The sequence below is a fragment of the Gymnoscopelus braueri genome (genome assembly GCF_963280865.1).
Source record: "Gymnoscopelus braueri genome assembly, chromosome: 18".
Classification (NCBI taxonomy): domain Eukaryota; kingdom Metazoa; phylum Chordata; class Actinopteri; order Myctophiformes; family Myctophidae; genus Gymnoscopelus; species Gymnoscopelus braueri.
Window position 1 is genome coordinate 32,182,263 of NC_137618.1, and position 17,401 is coordinate 32,199,663.

Here is a 17,401-nt window from a genome sequence, read left to right on the forward strand (position 1 = left end):
TAGCAAAGATAGATTTAATTTCTCACATTTTAAATGACAATTACATTTCCATTGGACATCCCAGAATTTACACAAGAAATAAGCTGAGAGCAGACTTCCTACACCCACTTTTTTGTCAGTGACAAAAGCACGTCAGTGGAGTAGCAACACTTATTTGGTTCCTGAGTATTATTGTGTATTCAAGGTATTGAACATTTAGTTATGGAAAATTTAGGCTCAAAATTAATATATTTGATGTACCGGCTGTATATACATAAGATGTAAACATACTGTAATAACTTAAAATTCTGTGTTCTACCTAGAACTGACAATGTCTGTGCAAATGAGGATTCGTTCATGCGTGACCTGATCTGCCTACCCACAATTAGACCTAATACAGCATTGCATCATAGAGATGGCTAATACAGCAATTTCCCTTGCTGTACTGTGGATGACTACCCCCCTCCAATGTCAAAACATTGCCACAGCAGTGCAAGAAACATCACTGATGTGTAAACTCAAAGGAATCACTAACATTTTGGTTTAGGCATTTCAGTCAAAGGCAAGGTGCTGTTAAGAGACGAATCAGTAACAATGACACATAAGAACATGTACTGTACAGTATGTTTTGTTGAATGTGTGCTTCAGAATGTGATTTATTATTTAGAATGAGTGTGCTTGAGTGTCTTCTAAAATTAGGAAAAAACATGAACCACAACATTTATAGACAAGTTTAAAATGAATGAATACTGTATGCCTCATTCATTTGATTCTTTGCTTGTTTCAGTGCAGTGTTTGCCTTTCATCTTCAAACAAACATCTAATACCAGTAACCTCCCTGAAGTCTCTTGTTTATTTTATAATCCCGAAAATCAGCGACTAAATAGGAATACGACATGTCAACTGTTAAGTTACATCACTTCTGATACTGTAAGACAGACCATAAAAATTGTGACACCTTCTAAAAATAGAAATATTTCTGATAATGCTTCAATCTTTCCCACATCAAAAGGTGTAACACTCCATGGCCAAGTTTTGAAGGAAATATACCTCTTCTTAACACTTCTACATCTTCAAGCTTTACAGGAGGATTAGGTGCAAATGCTGCCTCTTTCCTCTTCAGCGTAGTGGAGGCATTCGCTAGAGTTCATCACGCTGGCTGTCTAGAATGCAAATGAGTAAGAAAATTCAACTGAGTTACTGTAGAAAAGCCATAGTCAGGTAAAAATAGACCAGATCAGAAGTGTAGCCAAAAAAGAAGAGACTTTAGTACAGCAGACAAGACAAACACTGACCAGGAATTGAGAGAGGTGCAGTCGTTGCTAACCTTGTTTTTGTAGCGAGGGAGTTGGCGACTGTCTTGTTGTTTCTGTGTCTCCCTGCTCCTCGACGTGTCTCAGTAACTGCTTGATCTCGTTGTCATAGTCAACCCACTCAGGCACAATCCGTGCTGCTGCAGTTAGCTTGGGCTCCTTGGTCTTTGGGTTATTGCACTGCAGCACACAGAGCAGACAAAACCCATCACTCATTCCACCAAAGTGACTTCCTAACAAGCCGGTCCATAATTCTGTGGCAGACATTTAACCCTGATCAGATTTCCTGCTCTGTTAAGAGAACATCAGTCTGTGTCTCATGTGTCCGAATTGCCGATTGATGCCCCATTACAAAAATGAGAATATTATTCCCATTTTTTACCACTCAAATGGCTTAATTTCTTAATTAAGTTTCAAAAACTGCAACATCCTTTTCCTGTTTCAGCTTAAAATGCTGGGTAACTCATGGACACTGCTATATGTGTGAGAGCATGCTTAACTTTTTTAGATGTGTAGCTGAAACAGTTCCATTACTCTAAGCATTAAATCTGCATTAGAAGTTGCCTGCTACTAAAATTATTTTTCTTATCAGGATGAAGTTTCACCCTGAGGGTTGGAGGGAAAGGTGCAAATGGGTGTTCTAGCCTTGGTTGCGAGAGCAGGTAAATACCTGTGCCATTTATCTTGAGCTCCCATTTAGCGGTTTCTAGGCATGCTATTTAATACCCCCTGGGTTACTCATGCCAGGTCCTATTTAGCCTCTCTGACAGCTGGAAGCAAATCTGAGGTCTGTGGGCCTCACCAGGTCTATGGTCTTCGCTGTGACTTTGGAAGTGTCATCGCACCAAGTCTCACACCACAGCCACTCCTGGGGCAGAGACTTAATGGCCACCTGATGAATCATGTTGTTGGGAAGGTCCTGCGAAAACACAAAGGCACGTTCACCATGAAACCTTAGCAAATTCAGGAAGGCAGTGACAGAAAGTCCTGTTTGATGATTCTGTTACCTGATCCAGATTAGACAGACTGTTGGGGTCCTGGCTCAGGGCTTGGTACTGGCCACGTAGTCTGTCCCCGGCTGCAATCTTACGGAACTTCTTTAGGTCTACTACATAAAGAGCACTAGACGGAGCATGAGGGAGGTGAGAGGAAGCAGGAGGGAGCAGTGAGTGCAGTAAAAGAAAGGGGGGGATAGAAAAGAATGCAGGTGTGAGAAAACGGCTTCTTGATGTGATACTGTATGTATACCCACAGGGATACCCTTTGGTAGAATCACTTTATAAAGATAAATGTCCAGGCCAAATTCTAATAATTGTATGTAGTGGGGCATCTGACATCCTTAGGTGCAAAATAACTACCTTGCCTTCTGTGATATATCAGGTCCGACCACACAGACTGAGTCGCACAGCAGCGTACCTGCCGCTGCCTTGTGTTTTCATGGGGCTCAGTGGCATGGATCAGCTCTCACCCTTGCTGCTTTTGTCTTACCTCGGCACAGCTAGACAGCACACTGGTGTCCAATAAAATCATTGTGATTTCCTTACTCCCCCCCCCCCCCTCCCCTCCCCTCCCCTTTCTCACTCATCCAGCGGCACAGCCAAGCTTTGCTAGCTGGGCAGCTTCCTTTGCTCAGCAGAGCTTCTAGCTGCCAGCTGATTAAGCCACTTCAAACGAGCCAGCACTCAGCACCATGCGCCTAGCGAGGAGCCCCTGCATTTTGGGTTTGGAACTTAGGGCCTCCCCCCCCCATTCACTTTTTTTCATGGTTATATAGAACTTGGAGGATATAGCTTCTAAAAAATACAACTGATGCCGCCATAGTTTTGACGTGTTTATGTGTGGGGATTGAAATGAGCTTAACCCATTTAGATTAGACCTGAGGCCGATTCTAAAAGCGCCTTCTAAATCCTTACCTAAGTTTTATGAAAAACTTCAAATGTTTATTCAAAAACCTTATGTTGCTATATACTGTACATAGCAACAAGAACCCCAAAAGGGGTTCCCGGCTTGAAAGGTATAGTTACAGTACGTAATGCGGTTCCAGGGCTAAATGGGTTAAAATGGCAAATCCCATATAGAGAAGAAAAGATAATTCCGACACCAAACTCACTGAGACAAGGGTGAAAAATAGCACCTGCATGCATCATCAGCAACGGTGGAAGATCTATTTTTATGATTGTGTGAGAAGAATGAAAAGTTTATTTTCTGTGCATGGGTACAGTATCTGTATCTACCACCTGAGAAGTGTTTCTCTTTGTGCTTTCTTTACTCACAGCTGCTTTCACTGTTCCATGTGAGGAACAAAGAATCTGTCTCAAGTGTCTCTCGCTGAATAAACAGTGAATATAGCCTCAAAGGGATTACCTGCTGTCAGTACCAGAATGTTTCAAATGTTAATATTTCAAATATATGTATTTATTCCACCAACTACCTTGAGAGAGAGATAGAAAGAATTATTACCTTCATATTCCATCCATAAAAACAGCAATTGACTGTGAAGGATAGAGGAAGGAGGATTCTACTATTTTTCTAAATATACTATAGACTATTGTGCTTGTAGAAGTAAAATGTCAGTTTGCTACAAGTCATTATACAGTTTTATTGAATTTTATTATTATAATATCTTCAGCATTTGCTGCTTTATTTTGACAGTGACAGTGAGTAGAGCGACAGGAAGGTCAGGAGAGATAAAAAGTGTTGGTGACATACAGACATGCAGCAAAGGGCCTCAGGTTGGATTCAAAAACCTAGGCCAGCTGCAGGAAGGACTTAGCCTATGGTACACATTCTACCAGGTGAGACATACCGTTAAACAAAAAGTGTCTACCTGATATGGTACTTCCTGTGTCCCAGGTGTGAGGCCCAGTAACCGGCCTTCCAAAAGCGATAGCCATCCATCTCTTTGCGGCTTTCACAAAAGGGCGTGTAGCCATAAGGGGCGCCTTCCAGGTTGAAATCCCTTAGCTCCTTCAGATCAGCTCGTACTATCTGCAAGGGAGAGGAGGGACCCATTGAAGTATTATGGATAATGCTTATTTTCTACGGATTATTTTTGGCATTTCTCTCTTTATTTTGACAGAAGCAGGGAGGGAATCGGAATAGACCACGGGCCACCTGCGGGAAGGACCTCCGCCTTATTTATGTGGTATGAGCTCTTACCAGATGAGCCACCATGGACAGTGTTTCTTAACCACTTATATTTTATACTTTGTCATCATGACCCTGTCACACGAAAATAGCCAATCTACAAGCTCACGACATGTCATGATGCGACACATTGTGAGCTTGTATATCTGCTATATTTGCAGTAAAACGTTTTCTTCTTTGAAGATTTGCGCCTATAATGACATGCCTAAAATAGGGATGCCAGGTGGTAAGTGGTTTTAATACTCATCTGAGATGGCAATAATAAATCATCTAGTGGCCATTACAGCCTTTTGTAAAGTACTGCCATAAAGTGAAAATAAAATGTGGACATTTAACCTGGTCAGCATCCACAAAGATGAACTTGTCCACAGCCAATGGGAAAAGAACATCCAGGAAGAGGATTTTGTAGCCCCAGATGATTCGCTGCTTCTCGGTCTGCTGGTGGAGCCAGCGAGGCCACTTGTACTGGACCAGTTCATACTGGAATCCGTAGGATTTGGCCATGTGAGGGATGGTTTCCTAACATGGTGGGGGTTGGGGGTGAAGGGGATAAAAATTCAAAACAGGAGTCAGTCTCTTTTCTGCATGGGTTAATCGAGAGCCACTTTAGGTAACATGCGAGCAGTATTTTGCAGTCCAATAAACTGCAAAACCACCCAGACACGCTTCAATATCATCCATAAATACGTCCATTAACAAGTCTAGAATATATGAGCCAGTCAGACCATAAAATAACATTTATAACCTAGTATATGTCATGAACACCGGGGAAAAAACATCAAAATACGCTAAATGTTTTTGCCTGTCCCGCCCAAGGCCATTTTAGCTATTTAAGATGGGCAACAGAAGGCGTTGCATTCAGGCTCATCTTTATAGAAACACGGAGAGATATAAAGGCAGAGCATCACAAAAGCAACCCACAGATCCTTTCATTGCTCAGTACAAACAAATCTAAAGCTCTCAGGGGTTGCTGTGGAACTGGGAGACATCTATCACAACCAGCAGGGAGACAGAAAGTTAGCATGTAGTCACGTGGTACGGCAGGTACCTTGAAGGAGGGGGAGAGATAGTTCTTCAGAAACCAGAACTTGACGGGGGTTTTGGTATGCCGAAGGACGGACAGCATCATTATTCTGGAACAGAGAGACGGAGATAGAAAGAGAAGTGGAGGAGGGCTAGTGAGTCTCGGAGGAGCACGGCTAATAAAAGGGAAGAGGTGTGTAAGGCCTCTGTATAAGTGTTTGTGTCCATGCCTGCAAGTGACCCACCTCAGAAAGCGCTCATATAGATGTCCTGAGGCCACAGAAAAGATGTTCAGAACATCCTCCTTCTTCTTCTCTCCATCATCTGAACTGGAACTGCCACCTGTGATGCTATAAAGGGCTATGTATTACATAAAGCCTGCCGTCTTTTGATGGATGCATACATTTCACGCGGCAATGGCAAAACACAACTAAGCTATTAGAAACCATGCTTTTGTAGAGCCAGGAGCAACAACACTGTGTTGTACAGCCAACACGTAAATTGTTTTTAGACAAAAACAAACCATGCGTTACTTTGCAGGAAAATTAGATGCTTTTTTCTTCTTTTCTTTTTTAAATAATGGAATTACAAAAAGAATGACAACAATCTAGCAGACCTGGTATTGTATGTTTTACAACAGAAAGTGTTGTTCTCTCCTGCTGGTTCTCCTCTAGAGAGCTGAAGTAATCGACAAATTAAGAGTGCAGACACAGCGAAAGCAGGCTGGAACATTTAACAATCCCCTTCTGTTTACTTTACTACATGGCAAGCAAGAGAGCTGATAATACGAGCTAAATAATCTACAAGGATGAATCTATATCCACTCATTAAACAGCTAACAGGGATGCATGGATAGTTACTGTACATTTAGGATTAGGGTATAAGGACATGGGACTTGAATATCAGTTGCTGGTTCAAATGGATATGATACAACCATGTCCTTGTCAATAAATGATATCTCGCAGACCCAGTTTTTTCCTGAAAACCTTATTTGAGTCAAAACAATAAAAGGCACGTGATGAGATATTTCAAGACATTTCAGCCACAAGTAACAGATTGATTCATACTTGGATAATAAGGACAATAATTCAAAGACACTGCCTCTGAAACATAGCGATTTGCCCTAACTGCTGATGCACCATAACCGTGCAATAGATCATAATGCAATGCACATTTGGTGGCTAGAAATCAGGAGTTTTGCTGGAGGACAGGGTTGTCTGCAGTCAAACTGTGTGTCCTTGTCTTTAACAGACTGCTGATGAGGGGAGTGTGTCTCTTCCACATTCAATCACGGCCACGGCCTAGGGCCCAGGGGCTCTAGGAAAACACTACTGAGTGAGAAGGGAGGCAGGGAGGGAGAGGACATGATGTCGGACTCTCCCCACCTCTATCCTACACGCCATAACTTTTACACTAGAGCCCAGCCGTTGCCAGAGTTCTTGGGTCCAATGCAGATTCCAATTTTAGAGAATCCTAGCCCACCCATTAATGATGTTTTGAACAACATTGAAAACTATTTGAGAACATTTAACTTATACACAAAAAATGCATAAAAAATAAACACAACTGGCCCGGACCGGTCCGGGCACTTAGGCTCTAATGTAGCCTGACAGCTCATCGCGGGTTTGAGTCCTGTTCCCGACGATCTTTGCTGCATGTCTCTCCCCATCTCTCTCTCCCTGTTTCCTGTCCATCTCTACCACTTACTTTAAAAAATAAAGGTAACACAACTAACTTTTTATTTAACCACTTAAGCTCTATTCAAAGATTTAAAAAAATAGCCAATCTACAAGCTCACAACACAATGCATTATGAGCTTATAGGTTGGCAATTTTTTTTAAATCTTTGAAACTTTTGCATTTTTTCTCCTATAATCACATGCCCAAAATAGGTAAGTCAGGTTGAAAGTGGTTAAAAATCGTTACACATCGGCTGCATACCAATTTTAGACTACCGTCCACATCCAGTTCACCCATCCTCCTGTTGTATCCCCGGGCCAAAAGGCTGAATCACCTTTTACCCGTCTTCTCATCTTATTCCCCATCTTCCCCTATACCTCTAGTACATATCCACCATACAGCGCTCAATATCTCATCCCTTTGAGGAAGCAAGCCTTGAAGTGCTGCTTCCTCCGGTTGAGTGAGCATACAGTTGGTGTTGTCGCCACACTGCTGCACTCTGAGGGATAGGGATGCCTATAGCCTGAAACGGCTAAGCCACCCATTATAAAGGACTAGAGGGGGACAAGAGGGAGGCTCCCCATACGAAGGGCAGATAATGCCGAACGCAATGCAACAGAGGGACTCCCAGATAAGCAGCTTGGAAGGTCAGGTGAGAGTCCACTTGGCTGACATGCAACAGATAATCCGGACCTCTGGACAGTGGACAGACACTCACAGCTCTAGCTGCAGTCTGAATAGCAGCCTGCCAGCATGAACTCCAGATGGACTAAACTTTGCTTCTGACTTTGCCTATCACCAGTGTATCAAGATTAAGTCTGATGTCTCAGTTTCTTCTGCAATAGTTACTTAATCACATATACTTTGCACACTATATACAGCATATACACGTGTGTATATTAGGGCATTCACAGAATAGTCGAATATTCGAATATCAAACCGACTATTCGACTATCAAACCACTATTCGATTATTCAAAAAAAAAAAAAAAAAAAAAGTTTTTTTTTTTAAAAAGTGGCTTTCCTAGAGCAGACACGCAGCTGTGAGCTCTGGTGTGACGTCAACTCGCATTCCTTGAGTCGAGTCATCAATGCCATTGAAAAAAAAAAAAAACTTTTTTTTAATTTTTAATTTTTTTATAATCAAACCGAATAATCGACTATTCGAATACTTTTGGGTCGAATAATTCGAATACCATAAATCACTATTCGTTAATGCCCTAGTGCAGGGGTGCCCATTACGTCGATCGCGATCGACCAGTAGACCGCAGAGGCTGCGCAGGTAGACCACCTGCAATGCCCCTGAAAAAAAAAAAAAAAAAAAAACCTTTTTTTTTTTTTTTTTCAGGCTCTAGGTGGTGCTGTGGCAGAAAACGGTGGCGCGGCACTAAATGGGGGGGGAGCCAGGAAAAATATTGAAACAGTCCTAATGCCTTAAGGTTATCGCCCCTTACACACCGGGGCGATTTCTTTCATGCGAATAATACGTCTTTTTTTAAAACCTTATAAAGTCAATGCAAGCTTCCACACCAGTTTCGCGGAGCGAAAAAAGCGTCTTTTAATTATTCGGAACGAGTCCGAATTTTGCGTAGGCCTATATTCGCATATTCGCCGGTGTGTAACCGCCTTTAATGTTGTTATTTAGCCCCCATAGGTAAATGTTTAAGTATTTTCATTAATGGGATAATAATTATTTGTTGGTTGGTAAATAAAATGAATTAATTAATTTTTTTTTAATAATAAATCGGTAAAATCAGGCAAAAATAATAATTAAATAACCTAATCCTGACCCTAACCCTAAAACCGAAATAAAGTAACCAAAAAACGGAAAAGAAACTAACAAAAACCAACCAAAAACCAGAAAAAAATAAAATAATCCACCCAAAACCGCGCAAATTTCGCCCACCATGCCTACCACTCATGCACGCGCGAGTGGTAGATCACCTTGAGCTGGCAATTTCAATAGTAGAACTCAAGTTAAAAAAGTGTGGGCACCCCTGCCCTAGTGTATATATATATATATACGTGTGTGTGTGTGTGTGTGTGTGTGTGTGTGTGTGTGTGTGTGTGTGTGTGTGTGTGTGTGTGTGTGTGTATATATATATATATATATATATACTGTATATATCATCTCTCAGACGGTATCAGCCAGGCTTTCGTCGTTGCCCGAGTTTATTCAACTGAGGGCAGGCATATACGCACAAGCCGCAGATGAGCTAAAGCCGAAGGCAATGGTGAATGCCGGGTTATCATTTTGTTTAGCTAGCCCATATCCAAGTCTTATTTATTCACAAAGACGATGAGAAAATAGCATTCAACACTTGAATTGAATACAAATTGCACAGTGTTAACAGCTCTCAAAGTACTCTTTTCGCACATAAACGAAACTGAACTGAACTTCTTGTTGATTTTACGGTTTGCAGATTCACATGGATCCAGTCCGGGTCTTCTTCCTAATAATCAATATTGCGTTGAAACATTGCTTGATTGTTATAAATTGGCAGAATCTGCTTAGTTTGCATTAGTTTATGTCCTGAAAGAGTGACTTTGAGAGCTGTTTCACCATTTAAGTCAATGGGAGGCAATTGTTTTTAATCAATTTTGAATCAATGAAGCAACGGAGCAAGATATCTTGCCAACATCCTTGAGTTACATCACGGCAAGGTAGCTACACCTCCAAAACCTCTACCAACGTGTCACTGTGCTTTAAGCACTTGTAGTGTCAGTCACAGTGGCACTTTAGAGAAGATACTGCTTTAGCTTGCCGTGGGTGTTTGGTCAGCTGCTGTATAAACCCTCGGCTAGGGAAGATACAGCAGCTGACTAGTCAGCACCCACCCAATCCTTTTAAGACTCCCCTCACCCATGGCAAATACTGTAGCAGCTGGGCATATATACGTGTGTGTGTGTGTGTGTGTGTGTGTGTGTGTGTGTGTGTGTGTGTGTGTGTGTGTGTGTGTGTGTGTGTGTGTGTGTAATATTTTTTACTGAAATGTTGACCAGAATCCACAATATACTGGTTGAACAGCAATAAATGTAAAAATGTTTTAGATGTTAAAAGGGATTGCGGCAACTCTGCCTACCTTTTCTCAAAAGTGCTCCAAACACTTCACACAGCAAGCATTAAGTGAGGAGACAGATCACACAGTTAGGATGCGCTAGGGGGAAACACACAAATGCACACACACATACACACATACCTACAGAAGCACATATTTTTCGCAAGACTAGATCTTACAGCATAATATTGCAGTCTGGATCCAGGGGAAGAACGATCTCTCCTGAAACCATGTGTATAATTGACAATAGATGGCAAAATCAGCACTCCCAACAATCACTGCTAGCACAGCAGTGACACTGACACTTGATTGAGAGCATTTGAACAGATTATAATTATAAAAATAAACTCATAACCAAATGGTACATGCAGCCAGACTACACACCTCGTTATGGAGTCCCACAGGCCTTTGCTTTCAGTAGTAGCTTCACTTAAAAGATCTTCATTGATTTTGTCAGCCTTTTTCTGCACCTACGGTTGGAAAGAAACAGATTTTATAACAGATTTCATAGTGGGCAAACAAACTCTGATTGAAAACCCCCTTGCCTGTAATGTTAAGGCTGAAGGTTTAGTCATATTTCTCTTAGCACCTACCGTAAGAGAGTGTGCATGTGTGCGCACACACACACACACACACACAAACACACACACACAGCTGAAAAATACAGTATATTTTTATTACCTTTTTGATTTTGTTTGTTCAAAAACACCTTTTATGTTGTTTTAGGTTTAGGGTTTACTGAACTCAGGTGAGTCAAGTTCAAGTGTAACTTTACAGATCACTGAGATAGGCTGTGAAGATACTGTAACTTAAGCTAGCCTTGTAAGAATGTATTGTGCGCTTGTAATTAAATAATATAATAGATTAGAGTTTGTAGCGTTGCTATGGTTAAAACAGCTGTAGGTCAATGACTTTAGTAAATTAAGCGGGTGTTTTTAACACATTGAGTGCCAAAAACGGTCCGGACCGTTTTTCATAATCCAAACGAGGAGTGCCAAAAACGGTCCGGACCGTTTTTGAGAAAAAATATATTTTTATTTATTTATTTTTACATTTTTTTTTTCCTTCACAGCACCAGGAGATATCATTTTTCAAAGATTTAGACTCCAATCCACTTCCTGGTTAACTTATGACTTCAAAAGCCTGTATCTCGGCTCCTGTGTACATTTCTTTTTTATTATGTATGTTTTACTATTTTCGACTATTTTCAACTGGCTGCAACTATGGAACGGATTACCTAATGTTTTTTTTTTAATCCCCGATTGTACGAGACCCCTGTGTGTGTAATGAGGGGATCACCGTGAGGACGGTGATCACTGAAAATATTTTGTGACTACTTGAAAAAAGGTTCAAAAATGGTTAAAAATCCAGGCACTGCGAGTACCCCGTTTTAAAAAAACCCTGGCACTCTGTGGGAAAACGTGATTAGTATAAAGTCTAATAAAATTGTGCAATGCTGCAGGGAGTGGGAGAGTGAACAACGTCATCCATCATTGCAGTCTATGCTTCTTCGTTCATGATTGATTGAGGTAAAATCCATGTAAAATCTGGTATTATTCTCCCTATTAAACAATTTCTAACACAATAATCAAGCAAAGTATGCAATGTTCTGTTCTGATTATGTAACATGTAACGTAGGTTGGCTATTTTGTTATTATTATGATCACGTCTTTAACATTGCAGCTTTTGAGTTGGACTTCGCATCATACATTTTGACACAACTTCCATCGTCTACTCTGTATCTGGATATTTTCGCTATGCATGAAAGCTCACTGAATTTAAGTGATTTTTCTAAATTTTGATAATTGCTTTCTTGTTTAACAACTTTGTTAAATGATATGAATGAACAGTCACTGCAAATTTCACTGGGCATAGAAAATGCTGTGATCCTCTTTGATATGGATTGGCTGCCATTATAGTAGTATTTGGCCTTATTTTTAGCTGCTGAGGCCTTTTCACACCAAGTCGGTCCGAAATACTCGGCACACTAAAATTTTTCACGCTAACTGTCAACAAAGATGACCGGCAAACACAATGGTTTAGATTGGTCATAGTATTGTACAGATGAGGTTAATAGTCTAAGTGCCTAAATACACATCTCTCCTTCAACATACATACTTCAACATGAAGCTGATCTAATTAAAAACATTATAGTGGAAAATCATACTTTGTCATGACTTATACTACAAAAATCTACAGAACTTAAGTATGTCCTGTACATCCCTCACCCATGTGTTCTGAATTGCATACTTGTATACTAATATGGCCTAAAAGAACGTTTTCTGCAGTATGTTAACATGAATATTTCTAGTATGCCAAAGCTACAGCATGTTTCCCTAAAAGGCAATGCATTAATTTCTCACATTGTCAAAACAATGGACCCCTTTCACAGATGTGTTATGGCAGGATAAAGACAGATGCAGCTAATAACATTAATAGTCTGTTTGATTAAGGTGTGGAAGAACGCAAGTATTGATAATATATTTTTCAATACAGTTGTCATTCAACAAGTAGGGTCGGAGAGGCTTATTGTCGGTATCAGCCAACACTCTCAACATATGTAAACTACCATTTTCAGGCAACACTAACATACAGCATACTGTTGTACTATTTATGCAATTTAATGTCTGATTTGTACATTTGAACTGTTGTTATTGTAATGCACTTTGTAACTTGTTTTTGAAAGGCGCTATATAAATAAAGTTATTATTATTATTATTACTGTTGATATGTTGTTTTTAATTCAAATAATAATTAAAGACTTAGACTTAGAATTATTTATGTTCTATTTTGTCCCAATTTAAAACATTACAAAAGCTCTCTGAGGCCCTGAGATGAAACATTGTTGAGTGTGGCTGAAGAGGGTTTAAAGCCATCTTCAAGACGTGATAAATTAACAATTCCACTGGGGGTAAAATAATCTGTAGTCTAAAACAATTTCAGACTACTGAAATCTCTCCAGGGTAGGCCAACAAGCCAACTAATTTTTTTTTAGAGAAGACTAGTAACCCCTGGGTAACATCAAGGGAACTTTGGCCTCAGTCAACGTGCATGAATCAACCACCAGAAAGAGACTGCACAAATGTAATCTACATAAAGCTATAAAGTTTACTGTACATACTTGTTTACTGCACATATTCTTATTTTCAATTTCTACTCGTTTATATGATGTTTTTGCATAGTAGTGCATATTTGTCTGTCATTAAATGTTTCGATGAATTGAGTACAAAGGACCCCAATGGAAACAAGCCATAGTGCTTTCTTGGGTTTAAAATCCTCTTAACAGACCCTGTATTGATCTGTACTTCCCTGTGATTGTCTTTGCAAACTGTTAATAAAGTATTCAATCAATCAAAAGCTATAAATAAAGAAAAGCTATAAATGCACGGCTGAAGTTTGCCAGATGACACTTCAGTGAAGAACAGCAGCACTGGAACAATGTGCCAGTCCCGGCGCCAGGATGAAATGACTAAGGGTGCAGTTGAAAATTGTGAGGGTGCACACCAGTGGGTGGGTGCACACCAGTGGCATGACACATGCATCGCGAAGCGCGCGTGCATGTGTCCCGACCCGTGCGCGCGCAAAAATTTGCGTTTATTGGGTGGATTTTGGCCGTTGTTACTTTATTTCGGTTTTAGGGTTAGGGTTAGAGTTAGGTTAGGCTTATGTTATTTAATTCATATTTTTGCCTGATTTTACCGATTTTTTATCAAAAAATATATTATAAAAAAATTTAAAAATCTTTTTTTTTGTTTTTAAACATAAACTGAGGGGGCACAATTTGAAACTGAGGGTACCAGGCCCCCTCAGGCATCCCTGTGGCGCCGGGCCTGCAATGTGCTCTGGACAGATGAATCCAAGGTTGAGTTATTTGCGCACAATGCCAGGCGTCATGTTTGGCAAAAACCTAAAACTGCCTTTGAACAAAAGGCTCTACCTGTACCAACTGTAAAGCATGGTATTGGCAACATTATGGTTTGAGGCCACTTTGCTGCCTCAGGAACTGGCCACATTGCCATCAAGGATTCATCCATGAATGACTTCCCCACTCCTCCTCAGGGAATACTTGAAAATGTGCTGCCATCCGTCAACAGGGTGAAGCTAAATCATAAGTTGACCTTTCAACATGACAATATAACCCAAAATATACAAACAAATTCACAAAAGAATGGATGAAAAAGAATAAATCATTGCAAAGAACAATTTCCCACTGTCATTTGTTGCCACTGTCTGTCGATCATCTTTAGGCAGTCAATAGTGTCTAAAAGAGGATTAGGTTTTTTTTAAAATACAAAGTGTACTTTCACAGCATCATAGTGCTCATAGCAAACGGTAAAAATTAATGACAAGGTGCAGAGCATGTGGGTAGGCCCACAATTGCTACCCGAGTCCTGACAAGATAAATTATTCTTAAAAAATCTGCAAGGCCAATTAAACTGTCTGGAAGCCTAGACAACGAGCGTTGGTACAGTATTGACCCATTTAGTCCTAACCTAAGGTTTCAGAAAATCTTCAATTTTTTATTCAAAAAATAATATCTTGCTATATACATAGCAACATCTAAAATGCTTTCCCTGTTTTAAAAGGTACAACAACGTATAGGCTTTTCCGGTCTTCTTGGTTTAAAAAATAATAGTGAAATCCCAGGGCTTGGACACTATCTGGTGACACTATCTGGTATAAAGTGAGAAAAATACTCACTCTGACTTTGATGATCTTGCTGTGAAAACTGTTAAGCACAACTATGACATCACCAGTATCAGCAGGCGAGTCTGTGCCGTCATGCCTGTGAGAGTGGAGGATGAGAGAGAAATTAATTCATTTCACTGAAGGGGAACAACCATGACAGCAGAATCTGGGTGTTCAATGCTGACCTACAGTACAGTGTGAGACTGACTTATCTAAAGAGCACCACTAAGACAGTTGCCTAGAACTAAAAATGTGTCTATTCAATTCAACCCAGAAACTAGATTAATTAGGTACTTTGTGACTACTTTGACTATGCAGTAGGATTGAAATTTCAAAACTATAAAATAATACTGGAAATCAGTCATTATAGTTCTAGTAAGATGAGCTTGCAATAATTTAAAATATACCTTGTTCACAGATGTAAGAGTGAACTGGACACAAAGTTCTTATAGAACACATACATCATTGTTAGTGGTACTGCTTAGCACAGGGATCTACTTTCTTCACAAAATGAAGAAAGTCACAACTAAATCATATTTCTGCAGCTGTCAAAAGTCAAATTACTAACAGAAATATATGTAGCGACAGTAACACTAATGTTAAGTCATATGGTACACTACTTCCGACTTCCCACAGTTCCTTTTTGTCAAATAATTACATTTGTATTATAACATTAGCTATACTTTGCTCAACCATACTGATAAAATGTACGTTTGCAGTGACAATCAGTATGTTTCGTTCAAATGTTTCAATATGCTCATTAAAAAAACTAACCAAAAAACTGCTAGGGACACACAGTAGCCACAGAGCCACTACTGACAGACACTGGGAAGGATGCACTCAAACAGTGGATTCTGGGACAGCTGCCAGGGTCGCGCTTTGATCACATTCATTACCCTCCATCATCATTCAGCATCACCTTCGCATCGTTTTTATCCGTCACAACTTCCCGACCATGCTGTATTTGCTGGTACACTTAATGAGGGAGTCTGTACAGTATTGATTGCATCACATTGGCCCTGCACAGTAATTGTTTTAGGACTGATCTGCCCAAGTGGAGAATGTGGGTTGGCGGGGCAGGATGCCCAGGGTCTGATGGTAACAGTACTGAGCAAAACCTCAGCCAGAGATGAGCAATAGGCTGTCATGCTCAGCAAGCCATCATGACCTCGGTGCTTACTAAAGGCAGAAAATTAACCTTATCATCATGACAAATGCCCCCGCTCATTGGGCACAAAGTGCTTTTTCCCCCCAGTGCAGTCCTGCTTGGGTTTGTTCCCCCGCTTCCTCTGTCGCCTGCGCGCCACAGCCTTTGGGGCTGTGGTTAGAAAGCACCAGAGATCAATTTGTATCCCTGCTCCGAGGAGAGGAGAGCTGGCTTTCTCATTCATCGCTGTCAGGTACAGGCGCAGTGGCAGCCCCGGAGTACAAGAGGGAACACGAACTGGGAGGTGGAGAGAACAGACACTCCCACTCGGCTTGGCTCGGCCCCCTAAACAGAGCAGAATGCCACTAACCGCAAGAATAATGACACTGCCAAGGTGAAAAATGACATCACCTTTTAGCTTCACCTGGAGGATTGGGGAATAAATCTTATTTGTCTGATATGATTCCGGAGGAACCCAGGGCTGCATGTGCCCTAAATCTTATGTGAGAATCGTCGGAACGGGCAGTATTCGTGATGGGAGGGAGATCCACTAAATTGCCTTGTTGTTAAGAGTCCACACGGAGAAGCGGAAATATTGAATTTGTCTCATTATGCTCTTTGGATAGTGACAGAATGGAGCTTCTTAGTGCTTTCTGTCTATGATAATGTACAGTAAGTAATGTCACGATGAATTATCAGTCATTCAAATATATAAAAGTATCCTGATTCGATTTCAGATTCGATTAGTTCACTAAAGTGCGTTGTAATTGGATTGAATAGGCAACAAAAGGGAAAGAGCCCAAAGCCCGAGCCACTTGCAGTTTATAGGAAATGCATAAAGCCTCTGGGGGAAATGATGCTCCCATTTGTCTCAGGAAAATTTTAAAATGCCAATGTGTACAGTATATTCAACCTCTGACACCTATACCTGGCTAAGAGCTAAAACAGATATTGTGCTGCTGATTTCCCCTGGTTTGGAGTGGATGGCATGGCAGGTGACCGGCTGAATCATCCCAACACTCTGTCTTCACTGTAATAGCACCCTTCTCTCTCCTCCTCCCACCTCTATCTCTCTCTCCCTCCCTCCCTCTCTCCCTCCCTCGCCTGCCTACCAGCCTTTGCACAGCACAGCTCCCAGCACTCGTCAGAACAGAGAGCCGCTACAATGTCAGCAGACCTCCACGTTACCATAGTGATGGTTTTCATACCTCCGGCAAGAGAGAGGGAAAGCAAGGTAGCTGAAAACACCTCTGATACAGAGTTACAGACGGAGCTGCCCAATTAGCATGGTTATACAACCCGTCTCCGTTCATTTGACTAATTCTTCTTAGATAGGAAGAGTGCAGGAAACCTGGGGCTGAGCGAG

General features: G+C 40.9%; 1 protein-coding gene across 5 annotated transcripts in view; it reads right to left on the bottom strand.

Moving 5' to 3' along the window:
- Positions 1–6: 6 nt before the first annotated feature.
- The window catches only part of uggt2 (UDP-glucose glycoprotein glucosyltransferase 2), a 54,300-nt gene continuing 36,905 nt past the window's right edge, over positions 7–17,401 (bottom strand). For 3 of the 5 annotated variants that reach the window (XM_080412864.1, XM_080412866.1, XM_080412865.1), the window contains exons 31-41: positions 14,901–14,985; positions 10,584–10,669; positions 10,341–10,421; positions 5,708–5,812; positions 5,488–5,572; positions 4,776–4,958; positions 4,120–4,280; positions 2,300–2,414; positions 2,095–2,211; positions 1,307–1,472; positions 7–1,142 (exon numbers count right to left, since the gene is read on the bottom strand). In XM_080412864.1, coding sequence (XP_080268990.1) covers positions 1,120–1,142; positions 1,307–1,472; positions 2,095–2,211; positions 2,300–2,414; positions 4,120–4,280; positions 4,776–4,958; positions 5,488–5,572; positions 5,708–5,812; positions 10,341–10,421; positions 10,584–10,669; positions 14,901–14,985 — 1,207 coding nt within the window. In that variant the 3' untranslated portion in view covers positions 7–1,119. Of the gene's footprint in view, positions 1,143–1,306; positions 1,473–2,094; positions 2,212–2,299; positions 2,415–4,119; positions 4,281–4,775; positions 4,959–5,487; positions 5,573–5,707; positions 5,813–10,223; positions 10,248–10,340; positions 10,422–10,583; positions 10,670–14,900; positions 14,986–17,401 lie in introns of all 5 variants that reach the window. The other 2 variants (XM_080412867.1, XM_080412868.1) reach the window with 2 other exon arrangements.